Below are 27,487 nucleotides of genomic sequence, written 5' to 3' on the forward strand. Positions count from 1 at the left end.
TCTTGGTGGTTTTTGAGCCTGCTAAATTAATGTTTTATTTTTTAACTTAAATTTCTGTCAAAAATGGTATACATAAACTTTGAATGTCTGAAATCATTTTAAGGTTAATGATGTCATTTTAATCAGTTTGACAAATATGTTGGAATGCATTCATGATAGACATGGGATTCATTTTCTAATTTTATTTTTAATCTGAACATTTAAAAGTATCTGCTAAATTTTTAAGGTAGAGCTCTCCTTGACCTGACTTTCATTGTAGAGCTTTCTTGCCTGTCTTATTGGGGTGATAACTGGTGGCTGCTGGGAACTAAGGCAAGATTTGGTAATGTAGGGGTGACATTCATAGCTAAATCTGTGTCTGTATAATGACTATAGTGAGTACCCCTATTATACATAAAAAAATTGTCATTGGGCTGGGAGTTTGGTCTAGTGGTAGAGTGCTTGCCCAGCATGCACGAAGACCTGGCTTTGATTCCTTTGGTGCCACATACATAGAAAAAGCTGGAAAGTGGTAGAGCTCTAGCTTTGAAAAAACCCAAGGACAGTGCTCAGGCCCTAAGTTTAAGCCCTGGGACTGTCCAAGAAAAAAATTGAAGAAGTAAGGAACAGAGGAAGCATCATGATTTAAAACTGTTCTGCCTATGTCTTCTCTGTGATTTTGTTTATTAACTGACATTCTTATGGCCTAAATGGCCATATAATACCATTTGATTCTGAACTTCTATTTTTGAGGTTTTCCAACCATTCTGAAGAGGTAGCTGTAGAAATAAACATGATTTAATAATATGTTGTACATGCTGTGCACGGGCACGGTAGCTCACATCTGTAATCCTAGCTACTCAGGAGGCTGAGATCTGAGGATCGCAGTTCAAAGCCAGCCCAGGCACTAAAGGCAGTTAGACTCTTATCTCCAGGTAACCACCAGAAAACTGGAAGTGGCAAAAAAAAAAATATGTTGTACAGCCTTTTTTCCCCATATATTTTTATTGTAATTAATAGAAGGGTTACATTATATTCACCAGATAGAGGGTGTATTACTTCACATATCCTTTCTCATGTCTTGGTCCCCATTTCCCTCCCCCCAAATGTTGAACTAAAACTAAGTATATGACACTTCTTGATTTGGCTATGAAAATGATGTAATTGAAAACAAATGAGCTAGAAAAATCACATCTATTATTTTATTTATATAGGTAAAGAGAGATCTGCTCAGTCTTTGAAAACATCACGAGACACTTCACCTTCAAGCTCTTCAGCAGTTCCTTCATCAAAGGTTTGTTATTTTTCTAAAATCAGCTTAAAGTAGAAGTACAAAGAAAATAGAATGGACTTCCTAGCACAAACAGTTTTATTATATATGGTCATACCTAAGGTCCAATTTACTGCATTTAAATACTTGGCGTGGAGTGCCAGTGGCACCCGTAATTGCACCTACTTGGGAAGCTAACAATGGGAGGATTGTAGTTTGAGGTTAGCTTGGGCTGCACCATACCCCAAACCCCTTTCTGTAGGTGAGCATAGTGGAGGGTGGGTTGGCCAGACAGAAAAGTATAAAAGAATCCATCTCAACAGAAGAAACTGGGCATGGTGGTGTGATCCTGTCTTCCCAACGTGGTCCAAGTACATACAGGAAGTAAGAGTCTGCCTCAGAGGTAACTAGGAGGAATGGCTCAGCAGAGTAGCACCTGCCTAACAAGCATAAGCCTGGTACCATCAGAAACAAAACAAAACAAACAGCATTGTGAACATTACATAACTATGACTTGAAAGTAGCTACCAGAGTAGATGAGCACTGTTTTCATAGATTCTTTCCGTAGGCTATGCTCAAATTAGTTCTTTCTGTTGCAACTATTGCTCATAATTGACCTGATAGAATCACATAGTCCCACGGGGCATCTTTATAGATTTGGATTTTGTTTTGGGAGTTAAGTATATGCAAAGACATGAGCAGTTTGTAACTGCTCAGTTTTAGATACAGAATTATTTTCTCCTTACTTCATATGGAAATTCTATACTATAGGTGTAAATCTCCATTCTGTAGCAGATGCAAGGCTCAGAAGTAAAATGATTTCCCCCTCTTCCACCTCCTCCTCCCTCTTCCTCCTCCTCCTCTTCCCCCTTCTCTCACCCCCTTTTTGCAGAATAGAGAATTCAGGGCCTTACACTTGCCAGGCAAGTGCTCTTCCACTGAGCTCAATCCCCAACTCCATCTTTGAATTTCTGTCTTTCTCTCCTTCCCTTCCTTTCACTTTTTTTTTTTTTTAAATTTGTATTTTAGACAAGGGCTATGTAGTATAGGCTAGCCATTAACTTGTACTTGTGCCTCCTAAATGCTGGATTACATGTATGTAATATATCTAGCACTTTTTTTATTAAAAGATTTGTTGTTGTTTTTTTTGTTTTGTTTTGCTAGTCATAGGGCTTGAACTCAGGGCCTGAGCACTGTCCTTGCACTTTTTTCAAGGCTAGAGCTCTACCATTTGAGCCAGAACACCACTTCCAGCTTTTTTTTTCCCCCTCTGTATGTGGTGCGGAGGAATTGAACCCGGGCCTTTGTGCATGCTAGGCAAGCACTAGGCCAAATTCCCGGCCCCTAAAAGATTTTTTTTTTTTTTTTTTTTTTTTGCCAGTCCTGGACTTGAGCTCAGGGCCTGAGCACTGTCCTTGGACTTTTTCAAGGCAGGAGCTCTACCACTTGAACCTCAGCGCCACTTCTGGCTTGTTTTTTAACACTGATTTTTTACCTCATATTTCAGATGTCATGTTTAACAAGTATTCAAGAAGGGAATCTATATGCAATCACTGACACATAAATTTTAGAACATAGTTAAAATTAAGCTGAGAGTTTGTATGTCATAGATACATATCATTCTATATATAACAGTATGTCTATACAGTATATATCCCATCATAGATTTTTATGTCTATGTAGTTATATTTATATCTCCAAGATTGTGTCAATGATCTTGAGTACCCGAATATTGAGTCATCACTCTTATACTGTTTGGATCTAATATCCACATATCAAGGAGTCCATGTGTCTTTTGTTCCTTTCGTCTAGACAATGCCATTATTCTATCTCATCTGTTGGCTATGTAGAATTTCATTGTCTATATTTACCACATTTTTTGTATCCATCTGGAATGGGGCATCTGGGTTGTTTCTGTCACTTGGCTATTGTGAATAGTACAGCGATGAACATGGCTGTGCAGGTGTCCTTATCATATCCTGGGTTATGATGTCTCATACTCTTTAGTTAAACAAAATCCTTGCCTTCCCATACAGTAATATATTATTTTACAATGTCTTTGTAAACTTCCATGTAGGTAAAGCATTGGAATGAGATATTTAGGCTTCCTTAAGTGTGTGAAATGTACTTTGAAGAGAAGTGTCAAATTTTATCCTTTCTTTCAGGATAGTTGATATTATAGTTTGAAATGAACCTATAGCATACACTTAATTTATTGTATGTGTAGGCATGGGAGGAGCCATATACAAGATTTGACCCAAAGAAAGGACCAGGTGGCTGAAGTTTATGTAGTATCTTGAAATTCACAAAGGATTAGGGACAGGGGTTGCCCTTAGGTGGTGAATGGAGGTGGCTACATTATCCTTTAGAGAAATGATGGGCTCAAATTTATATTGTGAAGACCGGGTTTCCCAAAAGGCAGCCAGAAAGAACTATTTTTTTGTGTGTATATGTGTTTGCTAACTGATTTGTTTTAGCAATGAATACGGAAAAAAGGAAAAAACAGGTATCAAGCATTATTCTTGACATTTTTAGGTCTCTTACCTCTCACTTTTCTTTCACATGTATCTCATAAAATAAGTAATACCCCTTCGTGTAACTGAGAGTGCCAGTGCTGAAAGTCTCATATATTATGCATATGAAATCAGTCTTTCTAGCTAGTGATTAAATGACTTCATGTCCAGTCTGTAACTCCAAAGACGACTTTCTTTGTGTTGTGTCTGATTCCATAAAGGAAATGTAGTGGTAGAGTCAAATGCTGGAATTTTAATTTATTACAAATTATAAAGACAGATTTTCCTGTCTTTTCCCCTCTTTCCTGGTTTTCCAGACTTTGTGTTGCATTAGTTAGGAATTTAATGCAGTTTTGGTATAATTTTGCTGAGATCAACGTAGTGTCATTTATATTCCAAATGAGTTTTTGGTGTCTTTTACTTTATTCCTTAGATGAGTTCCTGAAGTTTTATGAAAAAGAAATTGAGTCAGATCTAGTCTGTGTCTCAAATGCATTACTAATTTAAAGAATCCTATGTTGTATCGTTGAAGGAGCAAAAATGAAGAAACCTGTTTGTCATAAATTTGGAGGTTTATGTAATTTTAAGTGTTGCCAGGGTGTGTTTCTCAATGTACTTGAAGTTTAAAAGCCCTTGAGAATTGTAACGGAAATGTTCGTGGATTTTTATTAGGTGTTAGACAAACCCACTAGGTTAACCGAAAAGGAACTGGCTGAGGCTGCAAGCAAGTGGGCTGCGGAAAAGTTAGAGAAGTCCGATGAGAGTAACTTGCCTGAAATTTCTGAGTTTGAGGTATGGTCACATCTGAAAATTTTGTGTAGATTTTAAATGAGTGGAAAATGCTTGGTTTGTTATAGAATTTCAGAATATCTTTGGAGGAAATTATGTTCATGGATTGGTAAATGTACTGTACTGGGTTGTATTAATCATCACACTGTGCCTGAGTGGCTGCAATGCTGTAGGAGTATAGAACTAAAAATGCATTATTTATATGTCACCAATAGTCTCTGCTTTCCAAGTATCTCGTTTCATCATCAGTTAAATCACTGAATTCAGAAAGAAAACCAATTTGACTTAACATGTAGATTGTAATTATATTATGTATCATGCATTATGTACATTATTTAATATCCAAAGAATGAAATTAAGCATTGTTGAGCTACTTGAGATCTTTAATGAGTTGTGATTATCAAAGAAATGAAAACACTTTTGTGGTGCTATAAAATGCTTGTGTTAAAATATGTTTAAAGCCAGGAGTGTGGCCTAGTGGTATCATGTTCCACCTAGCATGCATGAAGCCCCTAGGTTCAATTCCCTGTGGTGCTATAGCTCAAGTGGCAGAATGCTAACTTTGAGCAAAAGTGTCCAAGGACAGTGCCCAGTCCCTGAGTTCAAGACCTAGGACTGGCAAAATAAAATAAATAAATAAAACATATCTAAATGAAGTGAAAAAAAGTATGGGTGACCTATAATGTCTCTAAAAGGAAAATAGAGACATTTTATGGAGAAAATTAAGTTTTAGCACATCTTCAGTTACAATTGATTTTCTTTCCTTAGTACTAGTATATAGTATGTTGTAAATTATATTGCTAATGTTTTCAACCTTGTTACATCTCATTTGCCATGTCTTACTATCCTGAATAAAGACATCTGTATGACAGTATATTGGCAGTTTCATATATTTCAAAGAATAAGTTGGGTTTTTCAAATGGTAACACATTCTCATTAAAGTTAAACTCTAGTATGATAATCCAATGCATTTATCAAATAATGAATGGTGGGGTTCAAAAGAAGTAATTTTTAGCATCAGATCATTTTAGTTATGCCCAAATAATAACATTGTTACAAAGTTTGTGATGAATGCCTTGGTAACTTCTTGACAGAATAATTTATATCAACATCCATTCCTATACAGAACCCATTTTTTCCATAGTTGGCTGCCATGAGAAACCCTGAGTGAAAACTAGATTTTTTTTCCCCCCTAATACCCATAAGAAACCTACCACAGTACCTTTTTTATTTTTTTCACTGTGGCTTTCTATATAGATAGAAGGTTTGGTATTAGAATATTTGATACTGAATTTTGAAATTGATATAAAGGAAATATAACAATCTATATGGTGCTGGGTGCTATGGCTCCCACCTGTAATCCTGGCCAGTCAGGAGGCTGAGATCTAAGGATCACAGTTCACCAGCCTGGGCACTAAAGACCCTGAAACTCCCATCTCCAATTAACCATTAGAAAATCGCAATAGCCCTGAGCTGAACAGCTCAGGGACAGTGCTCAGGCCCAGAGTCCAAGCCCCATGACCAACCTCCCACCCTCCGAAAAAAAAACCCAACTATTATGGTAATTTATATTCATAGTAGAATTTTGGCTTTCTGATAAGTTAGGAATGGTGTCTGGATAGAGCTTTAACTCAGGATCTAAGCACTGTTTATGCTCAAAGATAGCATTCTATTACTGGAGCCACACCTCCACTTCTGCCTTAATTGGAGATAGTGTGAGGTACATTTCCTGTCTGGGCTGGCTTAGAACCATAATCCCTGAATCTCAACCCCTGAGAAGCTAAAATTACAGACATAAGTTGCCCTAAGTATCTTTGTGTATTATTCAATAAGTCACTTCCAAAATAGCTAATGTATATTGTGTATATATGGTATCAACTTACGATATCAGAATTTATATGAAGAGCATTTTTTAAAATGCTGACTGGCCATTAGAGAGTAGTTATTCTTAAATAGGTCAAAATTTCCCTGTCATTGTAACTTGTGCATATTCTAGAGTAAATGTGTCAAAAAAAATTAGTGCTGATTTTTTAATGCACTTTTCTAGTACTATTTAAAAGTATGAACAATATAGTAACAGGTTTAATAATTATTTTAAATAATTTTAGTTTATTTGTTTGGAGTAATTGTGTTTATATTAGTAATAGTAATTAGTAATGTGTACTTCACTGTTTGAGAGTAGGACTGATTTCTAGTTTATTTAGTTTCTTTTGTTTGCTTTTTGGGTGGGTAGAGCTTGAACTCTGAGCCTGGGTGCTGTTCCATGGCCTTTCAGCTCAAGGCTAGTGCTCTGCCACTTGAGCCACAGTTTGCCACTTTGTTTTCTGGTAGTTCATTGGAGATGAGTCTCACGGACTTCCATGCCTGAGTTGGTTTTGAACTTCGATCCTCAGATCTCAGCCTCTTGAGTAGCTAGGATTACAGATGTTAGCCACTGGGTACCCAGCTGTTTTTTTTTCCTTTTCTGTTTTGTTTTTCTTTACTTCATATTTTATGAATACATATTGGCAAAACTTTTTTTCAGTTTTACAAGTTCTAATTGTGTATTCATCCCATCTCACCACCTTATGTCTTAATTTAACATTTTTATAACCCAGCATTCAGATTTCAGATTCTCCTTGTGTTCACTCACTATTTAGTGGAGTCTTAAGACTGAATAATCAGTAATGTTGGGGTAAAAGATGGATGAGGGAGGCATTCTTTAACTCTTTAAAAAGGCTTTTTTTTTTTTTTTTTGCTAGTTGCAGGGCTTGAACTCAGTCTGAGCACTGTCCTTGGGCTTTTCTCAAGGTTAGCACTCTGCCACTTGAGCCACTTCACCACTCCCAGCTTTTTCTATGTATGTGGTACCGAGGAATCGAACCCGGGTCTTTATGCATGCTAAGTAAGCACTCTACCACTAGGCTAAACTCCCGGCCCCTAAAAAGGCTTTTGACCAACTAATGGCTTCTTCCTAATACAATTACAATGGCTTTAAAGTTCAACATGAATTTTGAAGGGACACTTGTGTAGACCACAACATTCTAAAATTACAATGCAGCCTCCATTAAGTGTGTTATGAATTTTACTTTTTGGGATGTAGTTTTGCATTGACATAAGTAGAGCTGAATTGAGAGACAGTATTACTTTTTCCTTAGGATACTATCATCCAGGGTTGTCTGCTCCCAGAATTAGGCCCTTGTAACTGTGTACCCTCATGTGTTAAAGTCATGTTGCACTCATAATCTGATCTAGTATTAACACTCTTTCTCTCCTCCTTCCCCTTTCCCCTCCCCCTTTCCCTCTTCTCATTTTTTTCCCCAAACAGCCTAAGTAAGCGCAGTTGGATCATTTGGGAGCTTGTTCAAGATAATAAAATGGATATAATGACATTGTATTAGACACCTGATATTTATCATGGAATTTATTTTGTAAATGATTATTATGGTTTTTATTTCAATCCCTTAATGTGTATAATGTGCACTTGTTAAAAAAAATTTTTTTTTAGGTAGATAACATGTGTATGTGTCAGAATTTGAATAGTGCCAAGTTATTTACAGAGTGTCCTCTACTTCCTATTTCTTACATGTCAGTCCTATTGAAAAAATTTTGGTTACTATTTTTTTCCAATACATAATATTCTTGAGATAGTCCAGGTATATATGTATATAAATATATACTTCCATCTATCCTTTATTTTACAATTGTTAGTATATTGATATTATTGATAGGGTAAGACTTTTAGATTACGAGATTATTTAAATTTATTCACTGTCTAAATATTGCTCTAAACTAGAAGTAATCCTTATTGCTCTGTGAAATTGTTTTCTTTTTAATGATTTCAATTAGTTCCTAGATTATAGGTCCACGATATTTTATCGTCTAAACAGTCTTCTCAGTTTGTTTCCTCCTTCCCTTTCTTCTTCCCGAATTATATTTCTTTATGTGTGCATGTAACTGTCAATTTTTTCTTCAGTGTTTCATAAATAGACTGCTTATGGAAAAGTTATAGAATAAAACCTTCTGTGGAATGAAATATAATTTTGGAATGGAATAAGCCTTAAGGCTTTTTCTTAAAATAAATCATTTCCCATTTAATCAATCAAGCAATCATTTTCCATTTAATCCTTTTCACATATGCTTATTGTACATAATGAAACTGAATATATCTTTTCTTAAAAATGGTTAGACCTGGCCAGGAGTTTGGCCTAGTGGTAGAGTGTGTGCCTAGCATGCACAAAGACCCGGGTTCAATTCTTCGGTACCATATACATAGTAAAAAACAAGAAGTGGTGCTGAGGCTCAAGTGGTAGAGTTCTAGCCTTGAAAAAGTCCAACAGCAGTGCTCAGGCCCTGAGCTCAAGCCCAGGATTGGCAAAAAAAAAAAAAAAAAAAGTTAGACCTGCCAGCACTGGTAACTCATGCCTGTAATCCTACCTAATCAGGAAGCTGTGATCTTGAGGGTTTCAGTTCAAGCCAGTGCATGAGAGCCTGAGACTCTTATTTCTTGTTACCCACCAAAAAGCAAGAAATGGAGATGTGACTCAGGTGATGGCCTGAGAATTAGGTCAAAAGCCAGCCGGGGCAGGAAAGTCTTTGAGACTCTCATCTCCAATAAACTATTCAGAAAAAGTCAAAGTGGTGCTGTTGCTCGAGTGGTAGAGTGCTGGCCTGGAACATGAAGGAGCTCAGGGACTGTGCCCAGGCCCCATGTTGGAGTCCCAGGACCAGCAAATGGAAAAGAAAAGAAAAATAGTGATGCCTGATACTTTTTAATGTAATCTATCTAGCACTGAGTGCCTGCTCACATGCGGAGTGAAATGCTGTATGATTTCTTATCAGTGATTAAAGTCTTACTAATATTTTTCAAGACTGTACCTGCTGCACCATTATTAATTGACCAGCCTGAAGAACCTGAGTCGAATACAACAGATGGGACAGAATTATTTGAAGACAGTCAGCTAGACAGTCGCTCTAAAGCAATAGCATCAAAAACCAAAGAGATTGAGCAGGTAAGAACATACTATTCTTAAGCTTGTTTTTGGTTCATGACACTATTTATTGAGAAAAAGACACACTGTTTTTCTTTTTCCACTTGTGACTATGAAATTCCATCAAAACCATCTTTTTCAAGATCATTTTTGTAAGTATTGTCCCATCTTTGTTTATTTGGTGGTGACAGGGTTTGAACTAAGACTCTCACACTTGCTAGTCAGGAGCCCATGACCACCTGCCAGCATGTCCTGAATAACTGCAAATCAGGGACTGCCCAGATCTGACCAGGACAATGCCTTGCCCTGTACTTGGTAGGTAGGAAGTACTGGAAGTGTTTGTTAAATTATAGGATTTTTTTTTTTTTTTTTTTTGGTATGGGTCCTGGGACTTGAACTCAGAGTGCTGTCTCTGAGCATTTTTGTTCAAGGCTGGCACTCTGTCACTTGAGCCACAGCTCAACTTGCAGCTTCCTTTGTAATATATTAGACATAATAGTCTAATAGATTTTCCTCACTGGACTGGCTTTGACCACCATCCTCAGATCTCAACCCCTTAAGTAGTTAGTATTACAGGTATAAGCTACCAGTGTTGAGCTAAATTGTAGTTGTTTCAAGACAAGTTTCTCTTCAGAATCTAATAGGTAGCCCTGACAAATAACAGAAGAGGGAGAATATAGATTGCTGTTAGTATCTTCACTATCTCTGTTACTCGTCGTGGATCTCTTTAATCTTGAAAGTAGGTTATCAGTCAGGTATGTAATCTCACTTATTAGTGCGCAGGCAAGATTATTTAGCACAAAGTCAATTTTTGTAATACTCCCTAGAAACCTATATGTTTGATTTACCAGAGTGAGACTGTCTACATCTGTCAATCAAAGCATGTGAGATATCTGATGTTACGGCACATTGACATTATTGCAAGCAAGGACTTCTAATAGAAATAAAAAACAAATCTTAAAAACAGTTATTAAAAATTCTGTAAAACAACTGGGCACTGTGGTACATACTTATAATCCCACCTACTTGGAAAGCTGCAGTAGGATCTCAGATTCCAGGACATTGAGCTATAAAACTAAAATGAAAAAAAATACTATATAATAGGAAATGTACAGAACTGTTTTTCCTATAGAACTCTGGTTTTTCATATGTTAACAAGAAGTTAAACCAGGCCAGGCTCAGGTGGCTCATGCCATGATCTGGGTATCATGGTTCCAAGCCATCCTGGGCAGGAAAGTCCATGTGACTCTTAGCTCCAGTTAAGCAGCAGAAAAACTGGAAGTGGAGCTGTGGCTCAAGTGGTAGAATGATAGCCTTGAGCACAAAAGCCACCAAGAACTGAAAAGAAAAAACGCCAAGTTGAGCAAGCATTCTTTCAAATGTCAGAAAACTTGTAAATGATCGATACTTGTTTCATAAATTTATGTGTAAAACATAGGTAGATTATATTTGGTGCTGGTCATGGGGCCTGAACTTAGGGCTGGGGTTCTGTCCCTTAACTTCTTTTGTTCAAAGTTAAAGAACTTGGCTGTATTTTAGACTTTTTGGTGGTTAATTGGGGATAAGAGTCTCAGGGATTTTCCTGCCCCAGCTGGCTTCAAACTGTAATCCTCCGATCTCAGCCTCCTGAGAGGATTATAGGCTTGAGCAAACATACTGGTTTTTTTTTTTAAACCAGTCCTGGGGCTTGAATTGAAGGCCTGGGCACTGTCCTTGGACACTTTTTGCTCAAGGCTAGCACTCTGCCACTTGAGCCACAGTGCCACTTCCAGCTTTTTCTGTGTATGTGGTACCAAGAAATCGAACCCAGGGCTTTGTGCATGCTAGGTGAGCACTCTACTACTAGGCCACACTCCCACATACTAATTTTTTTTCATATATTTTTTATTGTAATTAATAGAAGGGTTACATTATATTCACCAGATAGAAGGTGAATTAATTCACATACATTGATACCCTTTCTCATGTCTTGGTTCCCATTTCCCTCTCCCCACCCCCGTCCCTCATCTTGTTTTCCTCCCTTTCCTATCTGACTTCAAATAACCTAATACGCATATATACAATATATCAGGTAACCAGGTGAAATACTATAACAATATGAGATAACCAAGGGACAGCAAAAGAGATGAGCGATAACATAGTACATTAAGGACAACAATCATTCATTATATGGCTTTTGTTTCTATATCCTGGAGGTCCTTTCATTTAGAGTCATTATGTGGCCTTATGTATCTAGGTTTTGTTCTATTGTAAAATCTCTACTAGGAAAGCCCAACATTTCTAGTGATTATGACAGATGAAGTTAACCATTGAGCCTCTGTTCCTTTTGAGTCTGGCTTACTTCACTTAATACGATATTTTTCTAAGTCTTTCATTTCCTTACAGATGAGGCAGTGTCGTTCTTTCTGAAAGCAGCATAGAATACCATTGTGTATAAACACCACATCTTGTTGATCCACTCATCAACTGAGGGGCATCTGGGTCTACATACTAATTTTTTTTTTTTTTTTTTTTTGCAAGTCCTAGGCTTAAGCTCAGGGCCTGAGCACTGTCCTTGGATTTTTCTCAAGGCTAGAACTCTACCACTTGAGCTTCAGCACCACTTCTGGCTGTTTCTAAGTATGTGGTACCAAGGAATCCAACCCGGGTCTTCATGCATGCTAGGCAAGCACTCTACCAGTAGGCCAGACTCCCAGCCCGTCTACATACTAATTTTTTAAAAAGAGAAGTAGCATTAAGGAATTGAACTTTTTCCAATTTTACATTGAACTTTTGCATGTTTTTTAAGGATTAAATAACAAATGGATAGGAAAATTAGGAAGGTCTAAGAAAGTCACCTGAGATATATAGGTATCCAGTATAGTTATTTACATTTCTTCATCTACATGAAATATTTCAAAAGTTAAAAAATATGAGTAATGAGATCGGGAGTATGGCCTAATGGTAGAGAGCTTGCCTAGCATGCATGAGCCCTGTGTTCAATTTCTTGGTACCACATACACAGAAAAAGCCAGAAGTGGTTCTATGGCTCAAGTGGTAGAGCTCTAGCCTTGAGAAAGCTCAAGGACAGTGGCCAGGCCCTGAGTTCAAGCTCCAGGATTGGCAGCCCCCCCATATATATTTATATTTATGTATATATATATGTATGTATCACTATCAGACATAAGTAAGTAATTACTGTTGTTTTACTTTCAAGGAGTTTAGAAGTAAAGGCCAGTCAGATGTCCAAACCTCTTGAAAATGCTAACCAGATTTATGGACATGGAAAGGCATTACCTTAGCTTATGATAGATTAAAATGAAATTGTTTTCAAAGTAGGGGCAACTCTAGCTATTATTATATGTGCATGGTTGAAGCATTTCCTACTAACCTTGCATACTAGAAACATTCTTCGTTTTTTTCCTTTTCATCAAAGCAAGTAACAAATGTTCTTATCTAAGCAAGTAACAAATGTTCTTAGAAGTGCAGCTCTTGTCACTATCTTGTCTAGCCATCAGGTCTGCCCAATTGTACTTAAAAACCCATGAATACTATCCACTTCAGATTTTACATATATAGAATTATTAAAATATACTCACAAAGTTCACCTCTGAGAAATCTGCATTTCTAAAATAAACGAAGTAATTTATTTTGGCCAAATTTCAAAGTTTTTGAATGTTACTATTCACTACTGCTGTAGGAACATGTTGCTGTAGTATAAAGGTAAAGGTTTTTTTTTGTTGGTTTTTTTTTTTTTTTTTAAGGGACTCCTGCATGCTATCTCGATGCGGTAATTTCTATTGTATTAGAAATGTCGAATTTAAATATCTCAGGCTTTCTATATAATGTAAGCTACTTATTTGACACATGATGTAAATCTATAATAAGTCCCATGACTTGTTTTCAAGATTACTGTTACATAAAATATAAAACAGTGCAAATACCAAACCTTTATAAAACCCTTACTTAAAATGGCACAAGTTCTTCAGGTGATGGTTTCGTCTTGAACCTCTTCTCTGGGGACATTGTTGCTGCAATGAAATGCACTTTCATTAGTGTTCCCAGTGGAATATGTCTAAGAATAAGCTTCATTTTTCTTACCTCTCCTTTTCCACTGCCTACCATTGTCAGGCAAAGATTTCTCTAGTGGTTTTAAAGTACTTTCCCTTGCTATTCATTTCTGTTCTTATAAGTTAACAGCTTTACTTAGTCACTAAGTAAAACTGTAAGAGCATTCACCAGAATTTTGAATTGTTTCTTAGGATTTTTTTGTTGTTGTTGTTTTGGTCAGTCATGTGGTTTGAACTCTGGATCTGGGCACTGTCCCTGAGCTCTTCAGCTCAAGGCTATTGCTCTACCCCTTAAGCCACAACACCACTTCTTGTTTTCTCGTGGTTTATTGGAGATGAGTCTCAGGGACTTCCATGCCTGGTCTGGCTTTGAACCTTGATCCTCATGTGTCAGCCTCCTGAGTGGCTAGGATTAAAGGTGTGAGCCACTGTGCCAAGGTGTTTCTCAGGATATTGTTACATCAGTTTACCACTGAGATATTTTTCTCATTAGTGTTTAGATTTGTACTTCTGCCTCGTCTTTTTTTCTTTTACCCACACCCATTCTCTCCCATTCCTAATACATTCAAAATGTAAAATTTACTATGAAATAATGTTACTTATTTTGTGTGACTTTGTGATTTTTCTGTAATGTTTTCCATTTGGCTCATATTCTTCATTTTTCTATATGTAAAACATAAATAGGTACTTTCCTCCTTATACTTCCCTGCTCTCCCTTCCAATCCCTAAAATGTCAGTTATACTTCAGGATTCTCCCAAGATAACAACATCCACAAATATTCAAGTCATTGACGTAAAGTAAAATATTTTACACATAAGCTCTGTTGTGTGTCTGTCCCTATGCTTTAACTCATCTCTAGATTACTTTTCATACCTAATACAATGTGAATGCTATATAAATAGTTGCTAGTATTATTTGGGGGACTTTTAATATTTTTTACCCAGAGTGTTGGTTTGAGGGTTTGATGTCAGAATCATACACTCTCACCACCTTGCTTGTTCAGCTGATGCTCTAACAACCAAGTTATACCTCCAGGTGTAACTTAAGGACTTTTCTGCCTAGGCTGGCTTCAAATTGGTATCTTTTCACATAGTTCTCAGTCTCCTGATTAGGATTTACAGATTTTAAACTGGTGCTTAGTTTATAAATATTTTTCATCTGTAGTTACTTTAGTCCTACCTAGGATATTGAGGGTTTAGAAGGTTAAGTGTATATTTTAGCTATGTGAGAGTTGTCAGTAATGGAACTGTCTCTAATTATTTTTTTGTTTCTTTCTTTCTTTTTTCTTTTTTTTTTTCGCCAGTCCTGGGGCTTGAACTTAAGGCCTGGGCACTGTCCTTGGATACTTAATTCCCGAAGTCTCACCTGGTAACTCATTAATGACAATGAAAAAAAAAATCTGTCCTTGTATTTTCAATTCTAATCTTTATAAGTAAAGTTAAAATTATAGTTAACCATCAAAAACAAGAAAAAGTTGATGACCTCTGTCACTTCCACCTAGTAATTGATAGAGTCAGCAAATACTGAAGCAGTAAAATGTTCACATTTGTGGCAGTATATTGCTACATCGTCATCTCCAGTTGTCATTATAGTGATTATGTCGGTGTTTTTTTTTTTTTTTTTGTGCAGATGTCTTTTATAAAGAGTTTGCAGACTAGGGGCAAGCTCTGTACTAGCTGGCCTGCATAGCAAGCCCAAGACCCCAAGTTCGGTTTCTAGTATTACAAGAAAAACTGTTGCTTTAAGAAAAATGTAGAATAGCATGATTATTTGGGGGGCAAATATACTGTCTTTCAGTTATTACTTTTTCATATTCTCTTTGTTAGCCTGGTTGGAATTTTTTTTTTTTTCCTCAAGGCTGGCACTCTGTTACTTGAGCTGTATTAATTTGTGGCCCTAAATCTCTCTTTTGAGAAATTACTTTTGGTGGTTATTTTAATTAGCTTCCCTGGATTTGGTTGGTTTTCCTGTATAATTACATAAGTGCATGTACCCACATATATTTCTCTTTGCATGTACACATAAAAACATTCACTTCTTTTAGGAAGTCTCAATCATAAATCTTGTCTGGGTGCTCTGACAGTTTGTAAAACTACAGAGATTTCTAGTCATAGTTTTTGTAGCTTTGAAATGTTATCTATTATTAGCTTCCTTCATTGGCATTCTTAGAACAAAGCTAAGAAAACTGTTATTTCAGTAACTACTGTATACATGTGTTTTCAATCTTTATATTGGTTGCCTAATGTCAAAGATCAGATGAGGTATAGTTTAAAATCTAGTTGTTCTTTTTTGTTTTGGTTGGTCATGGGGCTTGAATTCTGGGCCTGGGTGCTGTCCCTGAGTTCTTCAGCTCTATCCCTTATGCCCCAGTGCCACTTCCAGTTTTCTAGTGGGTAATTGAAGATAAGAGTCTCATGGAATTTAGTGCCTGGGCTGGCCTTGAACCATGATCCTCAGATCTTAGCCTCCTGATTAGCTAGGATTACAGGTATGAGCTACCATGCCCTGTTCTTAAACAATACTCATTGTTGTACTTAAACATTTAATCAAAGCTATTGTAGTAATTCTTGTTGCCTTTAGAGTCAAGTTGGAATGTGATTCTCTCAGTGGAGGCTTTATTCTTAATTTTTTTTCTAGTTCAGATTTCTATATTTGCAAATTCTCAATTGGGATTATCAGCCTAATGTAATGTCAGAGTAGTGTGAATTAATTTGACTCAGTTGAAATTAGCATAAAAAGTACATGGGTTGTTTGCCACATGTTTGATTTTCTAAATTTTATTTACAGTAAAAATGCTTATTCACTAAGTTTATTAATTGTGTGACTGTTGTTTGCTGGTGAAATGTTAACAACTTTTCTTGCTAGTGAATGCTCTAGCACAATAGATATAAAAAATGATATCTCGAACAGTCTGAAAGAAAATTGCCTAATAATCATCTTGGCATTATCCAGAGTTCTTTGTCTGCAGTAGGTTCACAGTAAATGTTTATGTTGAATGGATGGATCTGGAAGGAGTGCTGGAAGTACCTTTGTTTTCTTGTAGTTTTTTCAACTCTTGCATTGGTTATTTCAAGCTAATTTAGATTAATAGGATGGGAAACCTTCAAGAAGCTTTTTCTTGTAGCAATTAGGAGGTAGGGTTTCATCTTTATTCATTTGGTTCCAAAAATGCAGGCTGATATAATGGTTTTCCCATAAATTTATTTGGTGGTTGAAACATACTGTAAGGAATGATGTAGGGCTGGGAGCATGGTCTAGTAGTAGAGTGCTTGTCTAGCATGCACTAAGTCCTGGGTTCAAGTCCCCTGTACCACATACACCCAAAAAAACTGGAAATGGTGCTATGGTTCAAGTGGTAGAGCAGTAGCTTCAAGCCACAGGATTGGCCAAAAAAGAGAATGATGTAAGATATTATTCAGCCTAATTAGATTTTGCAGGGGATAGGAAAGTATTTCCTTTTTTGGGTGAGGGGGGAGCAGTCTTAGGGCTTGAATTCTGGGCTCAAGGGTGAGTGCCACAGAGCCACTTCCGGCTTTGTTGCTGTTGTTTTGAGATAAGAGTTTGAGGATCAAGGTTCAAAGCCAGCCCTGGCACAAAAGGACCTGAGACTCTTATCTCCAATTAACCTCTAGAAAAGGGGAAGTGGGGCTTGGCTCAAGGGTAGGATGGTAGCCTTGAACTGAAGACCTCAGGGACTATATCTAGGCCCAGGGGTGGGGCCTTGAGCTAAAAGATAGGTGAGAAAGTAAGAAAGAATGCCTTGAGCCAAGAAATGGGTGAGAAAGTAAGAAAGAAACCATATTTTTCTGAAATAGGTTAATAGTAAATTATGATAGATAGCAGACTGGGATGGTTATAGGAGGTTTATATGATTGGAAACAGATTTTTGAATCATTGGAATTCTAGGATGTAGAAGTGAATTCTGTCTATATCAAAATACTTGATGGGTGAATTTTGGGCACATGAGTATTCTGACCCTGGTGTTTTGGGGGCAGAAACATGTATCTAGAAGTTAAAGAGAAACATTTAAACGTACAAGGATGTCGCCATTTAACAAAGCAGTTTATGAAAACTGTCACTCCTTTCAACATTTTCCACCCTCCTACTCACACCTTACCTTACTTAGAATTTTGTAGGATAGCCATTGGATTCTTGATTGAATCTCCCCCTTGTGTTCATTTGTCTATCCCTCTCCCCTTAACCCCACCCTACCCCTTTCAAGTAACCTACTTCCTGATATTTATTTTGTTGAAATTTGTCTTTACTGTTCTAAGGAATTACTCTCTGAATTCTCCCTTAAATTGACCATATTTCAGTTAATACATTTGCATACACCAACCAACAAACTAACTTAGAAGTTTTTAAGACAAATGAATACAAGGGGACACATACATTCTCTATAGTCCTTACCTATTTAACATAATTTTTCCCCAATCCTGGGGCTTAAACCCAGGGCCTAGGCATTGTCCTTGTAGTTTCTCAAGGCTAGTGCTCTACCATATCACAGTACCACTTCTGGGCTTTTCTGTGTATATGGTACCAAGGAATTGGACCCAGGGCTTGATGCATGCTAGGCAAACACTACCACCAGGCTACACTCCTGGCCCTTTACTACTACTTTCAAGACAAGGACTGAAAGTATGAATGTGAGTGATGGAAGTCAGAAATTCAGAAGTGCTTAGAAGTTTGGCAGGAGAATAAATCTATTTTTGAGAGCTTGGGGAAAGATTAAGGTTATTTGAGGGAGACTGAAAATAAACAGATGGAATAATTGGAAGGGAGAGGAGCTATCAGTAGCACTGATAGAGGGACTCATTGTGAATACTCAGACAAACCCTTTTCTAGGACTAGAGCTAAAGCAGAATTAAAATGGCCACAGTTTTGAAGTGAAGGGTAGATAAGTTGGGCAAGAGGCCATGTTGCTAGAGCCAGGGAAGTAAGATAGGGAAAGGGAGGCATATCAGCAGCTAGAGTTCCTGAATTGGGTGTGGAAAGGGCTTAGAATACTCCATATGTTATTTGTTGTTAGGAAAGTCAACAAGAGAGATTAAGGAGTTCACAGTGGATCAAATAATTGCTGTTTTGGACATATTCCAACAATTCACAGCATACTTGGAGTAAGGGTAGAAGAGGTGATTACTTAACTGTTTTTGACTAAGGAACATTTTTGCATTTTACTAAAAAAATCAAAGATGCTCACTAAAATAGTGAAATGACTTTATTGGAAAAAAAAATAAAACCAGCTTTGTCCCTTAGCCTTTAAATCATTTATATGCCCCAGACACCACAATAGGTGCAGTGCCCAGGTTCTTGAGCATCCAGGACATTTCTGTTCAAAACGAAAAACCAGTGATTAAAAAAAATAATAAACTTACAACCCACCATAGCTCAGCTTAACTATTGATCATAATGCATTTAATGGAAGAGAAGAAAGGAAGGAAAACACCTCAGATAACAAAATTTAAACTGACATTTTTTTTTTAAGCCAAGGCAAAAAATGGCCAGTGGATTTCAGAATTTTTCCACCTAAAAGGAACAAACAATAGTATTTTAAAACAAATGCACAAGTGCTCCAGAATACCACCCAAGCCTAATGGAATGGGTTGGAATGTTTTTTTTTTTTCTTCTGTAAACCTATTGATTATAATGTTTTTTTTGTTGTTGTTGTTGTTTTTTTCTGTTTGAAACCCTTCAGTGGTTTTCCATTAGACAGTGAGTGGAAATCTAAAGTCTTTGCCATGGCTGACTGTCGGTGATGTTCTTTCTGAGAGGGCTCCAGTATGATTGTAGAGAGCCAGGAGGCTAAGATGAAAATTGGAGGAAGAGTTTTAAGACACAGTCAAGAGAACATACTGACTTTAGCCTGCAAGTTTTTCATTTATCACCTTTTTCATTCACTGTTGGAGCTTTGTGTAGAGACCCAGGATACATACAGGGCCTGAAAGTGTTGAATGACTGGATGGTATGTAAGCATTAAGTGCATGATGCGTATTTCACCTAATATAAGTACTGTTAAGTAATCTCCACATCACATACAATGAAACTAGGGATAAATGTAGGTTACTTAGCACTCATAAATACAGTCTTCATTATTTTCCTCTCTCTGCCTTATCCCCTTCATTATTCTGAGCCTACTTTTCTAGGTAATTCTATCTGTGGTAATTTTTTAAAAAGATTGATGACTTAAGTGGCTTTTTTTAAAGGCGCGCATGCGTACGTGTGTGTGTGTGTGTGTGTGTGTGTGTGTGTGTGTGTGTGTGTGTGTGTTCATTCTTGGGGCTTGAACTCAGGGGATGGGCACTGCTCTTTTGCTCAAAGCTAGCACTCTAGCACTTGTGCTACAGTTATACTTCTGGCTTTTTTGGTGGTTAGAGATAAGAGTCTTACAGACTTTTCTGCCTAGGCTGGCTTCCAGTCATGATCCTTAGATCTCAGCCTCCTAAGTACAGTTTATAGACATGACTAGTGCTCTTTTTTAAGTTTTAAAGATAAAATTACATTTAAATAATTACATTTTTGTTTACATAAATGAAAAATTAGTTATGAATTATCTTTGTCCTAGGCAGAGTGAAAATAAGATATACCTATCTAATTCTCTTTTTATATTTTGTCCTTTCTTTGTTACATTCCTAGAAATATAAATGGCCCATTTTTCTAAGGTTATTAGAGTTTTTTCTTAATGTGTAAAATCCAGTTTGATCTGTTTATATGTTTCAGTCCATTCAGTATGTAAAGACAATTTCTCTTTTTTTTATATTTTTATTGTAATTAATAAAAGGGTTACATGATATTTGCCAGATAGAAGGTGCATTAATTCACATACATTGATACCCTTTCACATGTCTTGATACCCATTACCCTACCCCCACCCACCACCCACTCCCCGTATTGGTTTTCCCCTCTTCCCTATCAAGTTTCAGATAACCATATACAAATAAATTCAATATATCAGATAACAAAGTGAGATACTGTAACAATATGAGATACCCAAGGGACAGCAAAGAAGATGAGGGATAACATAGTACATTAAGGACAACAATCATTCATTATATGGCTTTTGTTTCAATATCCTGGAGGTCCTTTCAATTAGCTTCATACTATATGGCCTTATGTATCAAGATTTTGCTCTATTGCAGAGCTCTGCTAGTAGAGCGCAAGGTTTCTACTGATTATGACAAATGAGGGAAACCATTGAGCCTAAGTTCCTTTGAGTCTGGCTTACTTCATTTAATATGATTTTTTCTAAGTCTTTCCATTTCCTAACAAATGGGGCGATGTCATTCTTTCTGACAGCAGCATAGAATTCCATTGTGTACAAATACCACAACTTGTTGATCCATTCATCAACTGAGGGACATCTAGGTTGGTTCCATATCTTTGCTGTGGTGAATAATGCTGCAATGAACATTGTTGTGCTAGTGGATTTAGTATGCCCTAGATTCTGGATGGTTGGGTAAATGCCAAGTAGTGTAATTGCTGGGTCATAGGGGAGTTCTATGTTTAGCCTTTTGAGGTACTGCCATACTGCTTTCCATAGTGGTTGAATGAGTTTGCACTCCCACCAACAGTGTAGTAGTGATCCCTCCTGGCCACATCCCCTCCAGCATCTGTTATTATTCGTTTTCCTGATCCTGGCCATTCTAACTGGAGTGAGGTGGAATCTTAAGAGTTGTTTTGATTTGCATTTCTTTTATGACCAGAGATGTTGAGCATTTCTTCATGTATCTATAGGCCATTTTTGTTTCTTCTTCAGAGAAGACTCTCTTTAAGACTTTGGCCCATTTTTTAATGGGATGGTTGTTACTTTGGAGATTAGTTTTGGAGTGATTCAATTTTTTGAGTTGTTGATATATTTTAGATATGAAGCCTTTGTCCGTTGTTTGGTTGGTGAAGATCTTCTCCCACTCTGTAGGCTTCCTAATTAATTTACTAGCTATGTCCTTTGCCATACAAAAGCTCTGCAGTTTAATGCAGTCCCACTTATCCAGCCTTTCTCTGATTTGTTGTGATTCTTGGTCCTTATTAAGAAAGTTTCAACCTGTGCCAAGGAGGCCTAGTGTATCTCCTATTCCTTCCTGTAAAGTTTTCAGTGTGTCAGCTTTTACCTCCAAGTCTTTGATCCATTTGGAGTTAATTCTAGTGCAAGGTGACAAAGAAGGATCCAACTTTCGTTTTCTGCAGGTGCTTAGCCTGTTCTGCCAGCAGAACTTGTTGAAGAGGCTGTCTTTCTTCCATTCTATTTTTTTGGCTCCCTTGTCAAAGATTAGGTGGCCATAGGTCTGTGGTTTAATATCTGGGTCCTCAGTTCTATTCCATTGGTCTTCAGGTCTGTTCTTGTGCCAGTACCAAGCTGTTTTGAGAATTATAGCCATGTAATGGAGTCTAAAGTTTGGAATTGAAATTCCTCCTGCGCTGTTCTTTCTGCTAAGATGTGTTTTTGCTATACAGGGTCTTTTATTAGTCCATATGAAATTTTGAATTTCCTCTTCTATTTCTTTAAAGAATGCCATTGGGATATTGATGGGTATTGCGTTGAATTTGTAGATAGCCCTTGGCAAGATTGTCATTTTCACAATGTTGATTCTTCCAATCCAGGAGCATGGGAGGTTTTTGTGAAGACAATTTCGCTTGTTGATTTGAACAGAAATATGTAACACTGTAGTAAAATTTGGCCTTACGTTATTTTTTTTGAGACATTGGCTATATAGCTAAGGATGGCCTGGAATGCCACCGTTGGCCTGTCTTGCAGCAGTTGATAATTTTTAGGTTGTATTTCGTTCTAGTTTTATATGGCTTTTTTTTTTGAGGGGGGGGGGTCTTTGAAACTGAAATAACTGCCAGTTAGGGAAAATATAGAATACAGAATGGTGGCTGCTACACAGTTGAGCTACATAGGATAAATTCTGGCTTGAATCAGATGATTTAGTGCTTGAAGAAAAAATTCTGAGCTTTCTTGTCACACCCTCATAATAGACATGCAGAACTGGAAAAATTTTCCTTTTGTTTTACATATAATAGGTTTACATCTTAATTATTGCTTTATTTCACTGCTGCATTTTACTTTTGAATTCTGAAATAATGTCACCTTGAATTGTAACATTTCTGGAGTAGTTTTATGTGTACATTTTGATTTGGTTTTGATTCTTTCAAAAATCACATTAGGGCCGGGCGTTTGGCCTAGTGGTTAAAGTGCTTGCCTAGCATGCACGAAGACCCGGGTTCCAGAAGTGGTGCTGAGGCTCAAGTGGTAGAGCTCTAGCCTTGAGAAAGTCCAAGGACAGTGCTCAGGCCCTGAGCTCAAGCCCAGGACTGGCAAAAATAAATAAATAAATACACATTAGACATGCTGAAACTTTAAAGCAATAGTAGGATTTGAGCTGAGGACCACTTGCTTTCTTGAGTCATGCTTCTATTTTTGCTTTTATTATTTTGGAGATGGAATCTTGGGGACTTTTCTTCAGATGACTTTTTTTTTTTTTTTTTTTTGCTGGTCCTGGTTTGAACTCGGGGCCTGATCACTGTCCTTTGGCTTTCTCAAGGCTAGAGCTCTACCACTTGAGCCACAACACCACGTCCAGCTTTTTCTATATATGTGGTACTGAGAAATCGAACTCGTGCACGCTAGGCAAGCACTCTACCACAAGCTAAGCTCCTGGCTTCAGCTGACTTTGAAGTCAGCTGAATTCAGAAGTCCTCTAGAATTCTGCTTTCTGCGTAGATAAGATTACAAATGTGAGCTGCCATTACCCAGCTTAGATGAAATCTTTTTATGTTTGTTCTTCTATGTCTCCTTATGTAGCAATATGTGCCCTCATATTGCTATCGTCTTTCCTCAGCCTCCTAAGTGATGGGATTGTAGGTATCCAGCGGATGCCTGGACTTTGACCAAAAATTGTATTTTCACAAAAGAATAGACTAATGCCTGGTGTTAGTGGCTTATGCCTACAACCCTAGCTACTCTGGAGGCTGAGATCTGAAGAACTGAGACATGAAAGTCTATGAGACTTATCTGCAGTTAATCACCAAAAAGCTGGAAGTGGAACTGTGGCTCAAGTGATCAAAAAGCTTAGGGACAGTGCCCATCTCCAAAGAGCTGGAAGTGAAACTATGGCTCAAGAGAGCAGAAAAGCTCAGGAACAGTGCCCAGGCCATAAGTTCAAGCTCTAGGACAGGCACAATTCCCCACTCTCCCCCCCTAAAAAAGAAATTATATAAGCGACACAAAATGAGTTTACACTTTCCAGTGTAGTATGCTGTGTGCTTTGGATTGACCATTAATTGCTATATGTAATACTTAGGGGGGGGGAAGTTCTCTAAGTATTAGCTAAGTATTGGCTAATACTGTATTGTTAAGAATCCAACTTGGCTAGTCAAGTGTGGATGTCATTCTAGATAGAATCGCTTTTCCCTACCCCTAGCCCAGCAGCTAATGTTTCCTTTAATTGAGTTAGATCTTAGAAGTCAGAGCAGTCAAATTTTGGAGTGGTGTTTAACTACTCTCTTCTCCAGGAAGAGTATGGTTAATTTAGGACTGATAGGCTAAATAGTCACAATGAGGGATTATTTGTCAAACTTCTACAAATGATTTAGTGCTTATTCTCGAAATAAGTCCTGACTATAAATCTTAATTTCTGGAATTTTAAATATTACAATATCAGTAATGCTGAACTCTGAGAAGGAAGCCACATTTTAAAAAATTATACTTTTCATTGTCACAGGACACTGGAAATAAGTATAGAGAGAATGTTTTAGTACATTTTTCCAGAATATGTTTATATGAAAAAAGATTTGTCTTTGTTGTATCTACACAAGCACATGATAATCCTAGCAAAGTAAGGTTAAAGGACACATGACATTGTACTGTTCCTTTTGGCTCTTGTGATAAGATGGTCAACCTTTGACCCTTACTTTATCTGAACCCAATCAATGCTATTAATCCAAACAAAATTTTATTTCTGCTTTTCCTTATTATTCTTACCTAGAACTTACTCATCATTTCTGACCTAGTAATTTTACAAACCAAAAAAGTTAACAGTATTGTTAAGCCAGTACATCAACCTTGAAAGACCCATTTTACAAAATATATTGCATATTGAAAATATCTACGGGAAAATTCATCAGGTCTTCAGGTTTCCACTAGAATTTCATAGAATACTGTATCATTTGGCTGTGGTAATTAATAAATAGCAATCCACAGTGTTACTCAGTAATGCTGCCTTATCACAAATCTGTAAACCATACATATATTTTACTTATATGAATTTCAGAGGTAAATTCTGTTTTCAGAATGATCTTTTGAGGGTCAGGTTTATATCTTTTTATTTGCTAATGTTTATATGTAAATTTATGCTTAAGTGTTCATTGCTTACCACTTGTTTGCCTTGAGGATGACATGGAGATGGCAGAGTTTGTCCATTTGTGCACATGGCAGTGTTAGGAGTTCATTGGGGGCTAGGACATGGTTCAGGTGGTAGAGCCAGCCAGTAAGCCAAAAAATCACATATTGAGTTTTAGTTCTAGTTTAAAAAGTTTGTCTGTGAACCGGGCACGGTGGCTCACGCCTGTAATTCTAGCTACTTAGTAGGGTACCATCCGAGGATTGAGGTTCCAAGCCAGCCTGGGCACCAAAGACCAAGAGACTCTTATCTCCAATTAATCCCTAGAAAACAGGTAGTGTGGCTGTAGCTCCAGTGGTAGGACAGTAGGCCTTGAGCTGCAAAGCTCAGGAACAGCGCTCAGGCCCAGAGTTCAAGCCCCATGACCTACCAAAAAAAAGAAAAAGTTTGTCTGTGAGTCTTGGAATTTCAGTGTCATCTGTCATTAATATTTGTAATACCTAATAGATACGCAGTAGCTTGAAATCATGCTAGTTACTGTATAAATTTTGCTATAAAAATATAGACTACAAAAATGTCTGCTGATGACTTGATAAAGTATATTTTCATATATGTATGATGGAATTTGTAGACTTTCCTCTTTGTATGTAGTGCCCTCAAAGCATTGGAAAGATACTATTTTTTCTTTAACTTTTAATATACTTGTTACTGTACCTCCTGTTTTTTTAAAATTTGGGCTATTTATGTTGGATATGAAAAATTCCTTTTTGGGGGTGAGGGTTGGTTGTGGGGCTTGAAGCCCGGGCCTGGGTGTTGTCCCTGAGCTTTTTAGCTCAAAGCTTTCACTGTATCCCTTGAGCCACAGCATCACTTTCGGTTTTCTAGTGGTTAAATTGGAGATTAGAGTCTCAGGGCTGGCTTTGACCTGTGATCCTCAGATCTCAGCCTCCTGAGTAGCTAGGATTGCAGGTGTGAACCACTGAGGCCAGTGAAAAATTCCTTTTATTCAAAATAACCATTGGAAGAATTCAGGGTAGGAATATATATATATATATAGTCTAATTGAAAAGTCACTCCTGCTAGAAGTATAATTCAGCTTCCTATATTTGCATATGATGATTTGAAAGCCACATGTATGATTTTTGTTCAGTAAGAGTAATGTAAACTTTGTTTTCATTTGGAATCTCTGGAATGGATAATAGTTTAATTTTACCATGGAAAATTATAGTCTTTACCTATGTTAAAGTTTGCAAAGCACCTTAGATTCATTTGCAATGATATTGCTGAAAGAATAGCTTTACAGGGTCACCGTGATGTTCCTGTGGGTTTTACAGCCTGTTAGGCTGCTTTTTAGATAATAACCCCAGTCCAGGTAGCAGGCTATTATTCATGATGGGTATCTGTCCGGAGAAAAAGAAGTTACGAAGTATTCTCAAGCAGGTAAAAGAAAAGTATTGAAAGTTCATTAGGGGTTTCTTGGAAACCAGCAGAAACATGAACCTGGAAAGTCACCAGGCAGGGTCTTTTTACTCTCTTCTTTCTTTCCAGGCCTCCCTCTGTCCTCCTAACTTTCTTGCCTATATTCCCCAAACTCACCATTATAAACCCAATTTTGTAAACTAGTAAACTCTGGGATTCTTCTGTCTTATATAAAAATGTATATTTTTTTGGCTGGCATAAAATATATTTTAGGTTCAGAGGTCTACGTAAGAGGTTAGAAATAAGAGAATCCCAACTACCATGTGACTTTCCTAGCAACTCTCATTCCCATCCCCTTCACCATGAAGATAGTATTTGCTAGGACTTTTTTTCATCTTGAAAGTTTACAAACTTTTCATAGTATAATGTAAGGGAGAATCATTAAAACTACCATTTTATGGGTGGCTCAAGTAGGAGAGCATCAGCCTTGAGCTGAAAAGCTCAGGGACAGCACCCAGGCCCAGAGTTCAAGCCCCACGACCAACCAAAAAAAAAAAAAAAAAAGCTAACAAAAAAGAAAAGAAAACTACCATTTACAGCATGCTTAAGCTATTCAGTATCATAGGAAAAGGAAAAGCACTTTTGTTATGGGCAGACAAGGTGGGGTTCAGAGGGGATGTAAAATGTAGCAAAACAGTATACCCATGCCATGTAGAACGTAGTAAGAATAGTGACACTGAAGTGAAAAGTTTTAATGGTGAAAGAAATACTATGATAGAGTTGATGGACCTAGTTCACTGAGTCACTGCTAGGGGAGAACTTGCCTCCCCTGTGGCACTGGTGTTTTGTTGCAACCCTAAAGTGCTGTTTAACCAACCATGATGTTGGTAGTCTTAAGAAAAACAGTACTTTTCCCAGCATAGGGAAACTTGAGTGATCCATCCTCTTTATTTTTCTTAAATGTATCTTAGTGGCATTCCTGAAATTTCATAAAAAAATAAGTGCTAGTTTTAAGTTTCATTAGGGGGTATGTTTTTTTTTGTTTTGTTTTGTTTTGTTTTTTTTTTACAGCCAGAGACATAAAATGCACACATATAACTGATAGTCCTTGTATTGTCTAATGATGGATGAGGGTCATGGGCAGATGACATTGGTCATCTA

General features: G+C 37.2%; 1 protein-coding gene across 18 annotated transcripts in view; it reads left to right on the top strand.

Moving 5' to 3' along the window:
- Nucleotides 1-27,487, top strand: part of Pphln1 (periphilin 1) — a 147,787-nt gene that overhangs the window by 88,245 nt on the left and 32,055 nt on the right. For 12 of the 18 annotated variants that reach the window (XM_090324307.1, XM_090324299.1, XM_090324405.1 and 9 more), the window contains 3 exons: nucleotides 1,194-1,273; nucleotides 4,435-4,554; nucleotides 9,402-9,542. In XM_090324307.1, coding sequence (XP_090180433.1) covers nucleotides 1,194-1,273; nucleotides 4,435-4,554; nucleotides 9,402-9,542 — 341 coding nt within the window. The remainder of the gene's footprint in view (nucleotides 1-1,193; nucleotides 1,274-4,434; nucleotides 4,555-9,401; nucleotides 9,543-27,487) is intronic. The other 6 variants (XM_090324342.1, XM_090324357.1, XM_090324390.1 and 3 more) reach the window with 3 other exon arrangements.

The sequence above is a fragment of the Megascapheus bottae genome, chromosome 2 (assembly GCF_031878675.1).
Source record: "Megascapheus bottae isolate mThoBot1 chromosome 2, mThoBot2.hap1, whole genome shotgun sequence".
Lineage (NCBI taxonomy): Eukaryota > Metazoa > Chordata > Mammalia > Rodentia > Geomyidae > Megascapheus > Megascapheus bottae.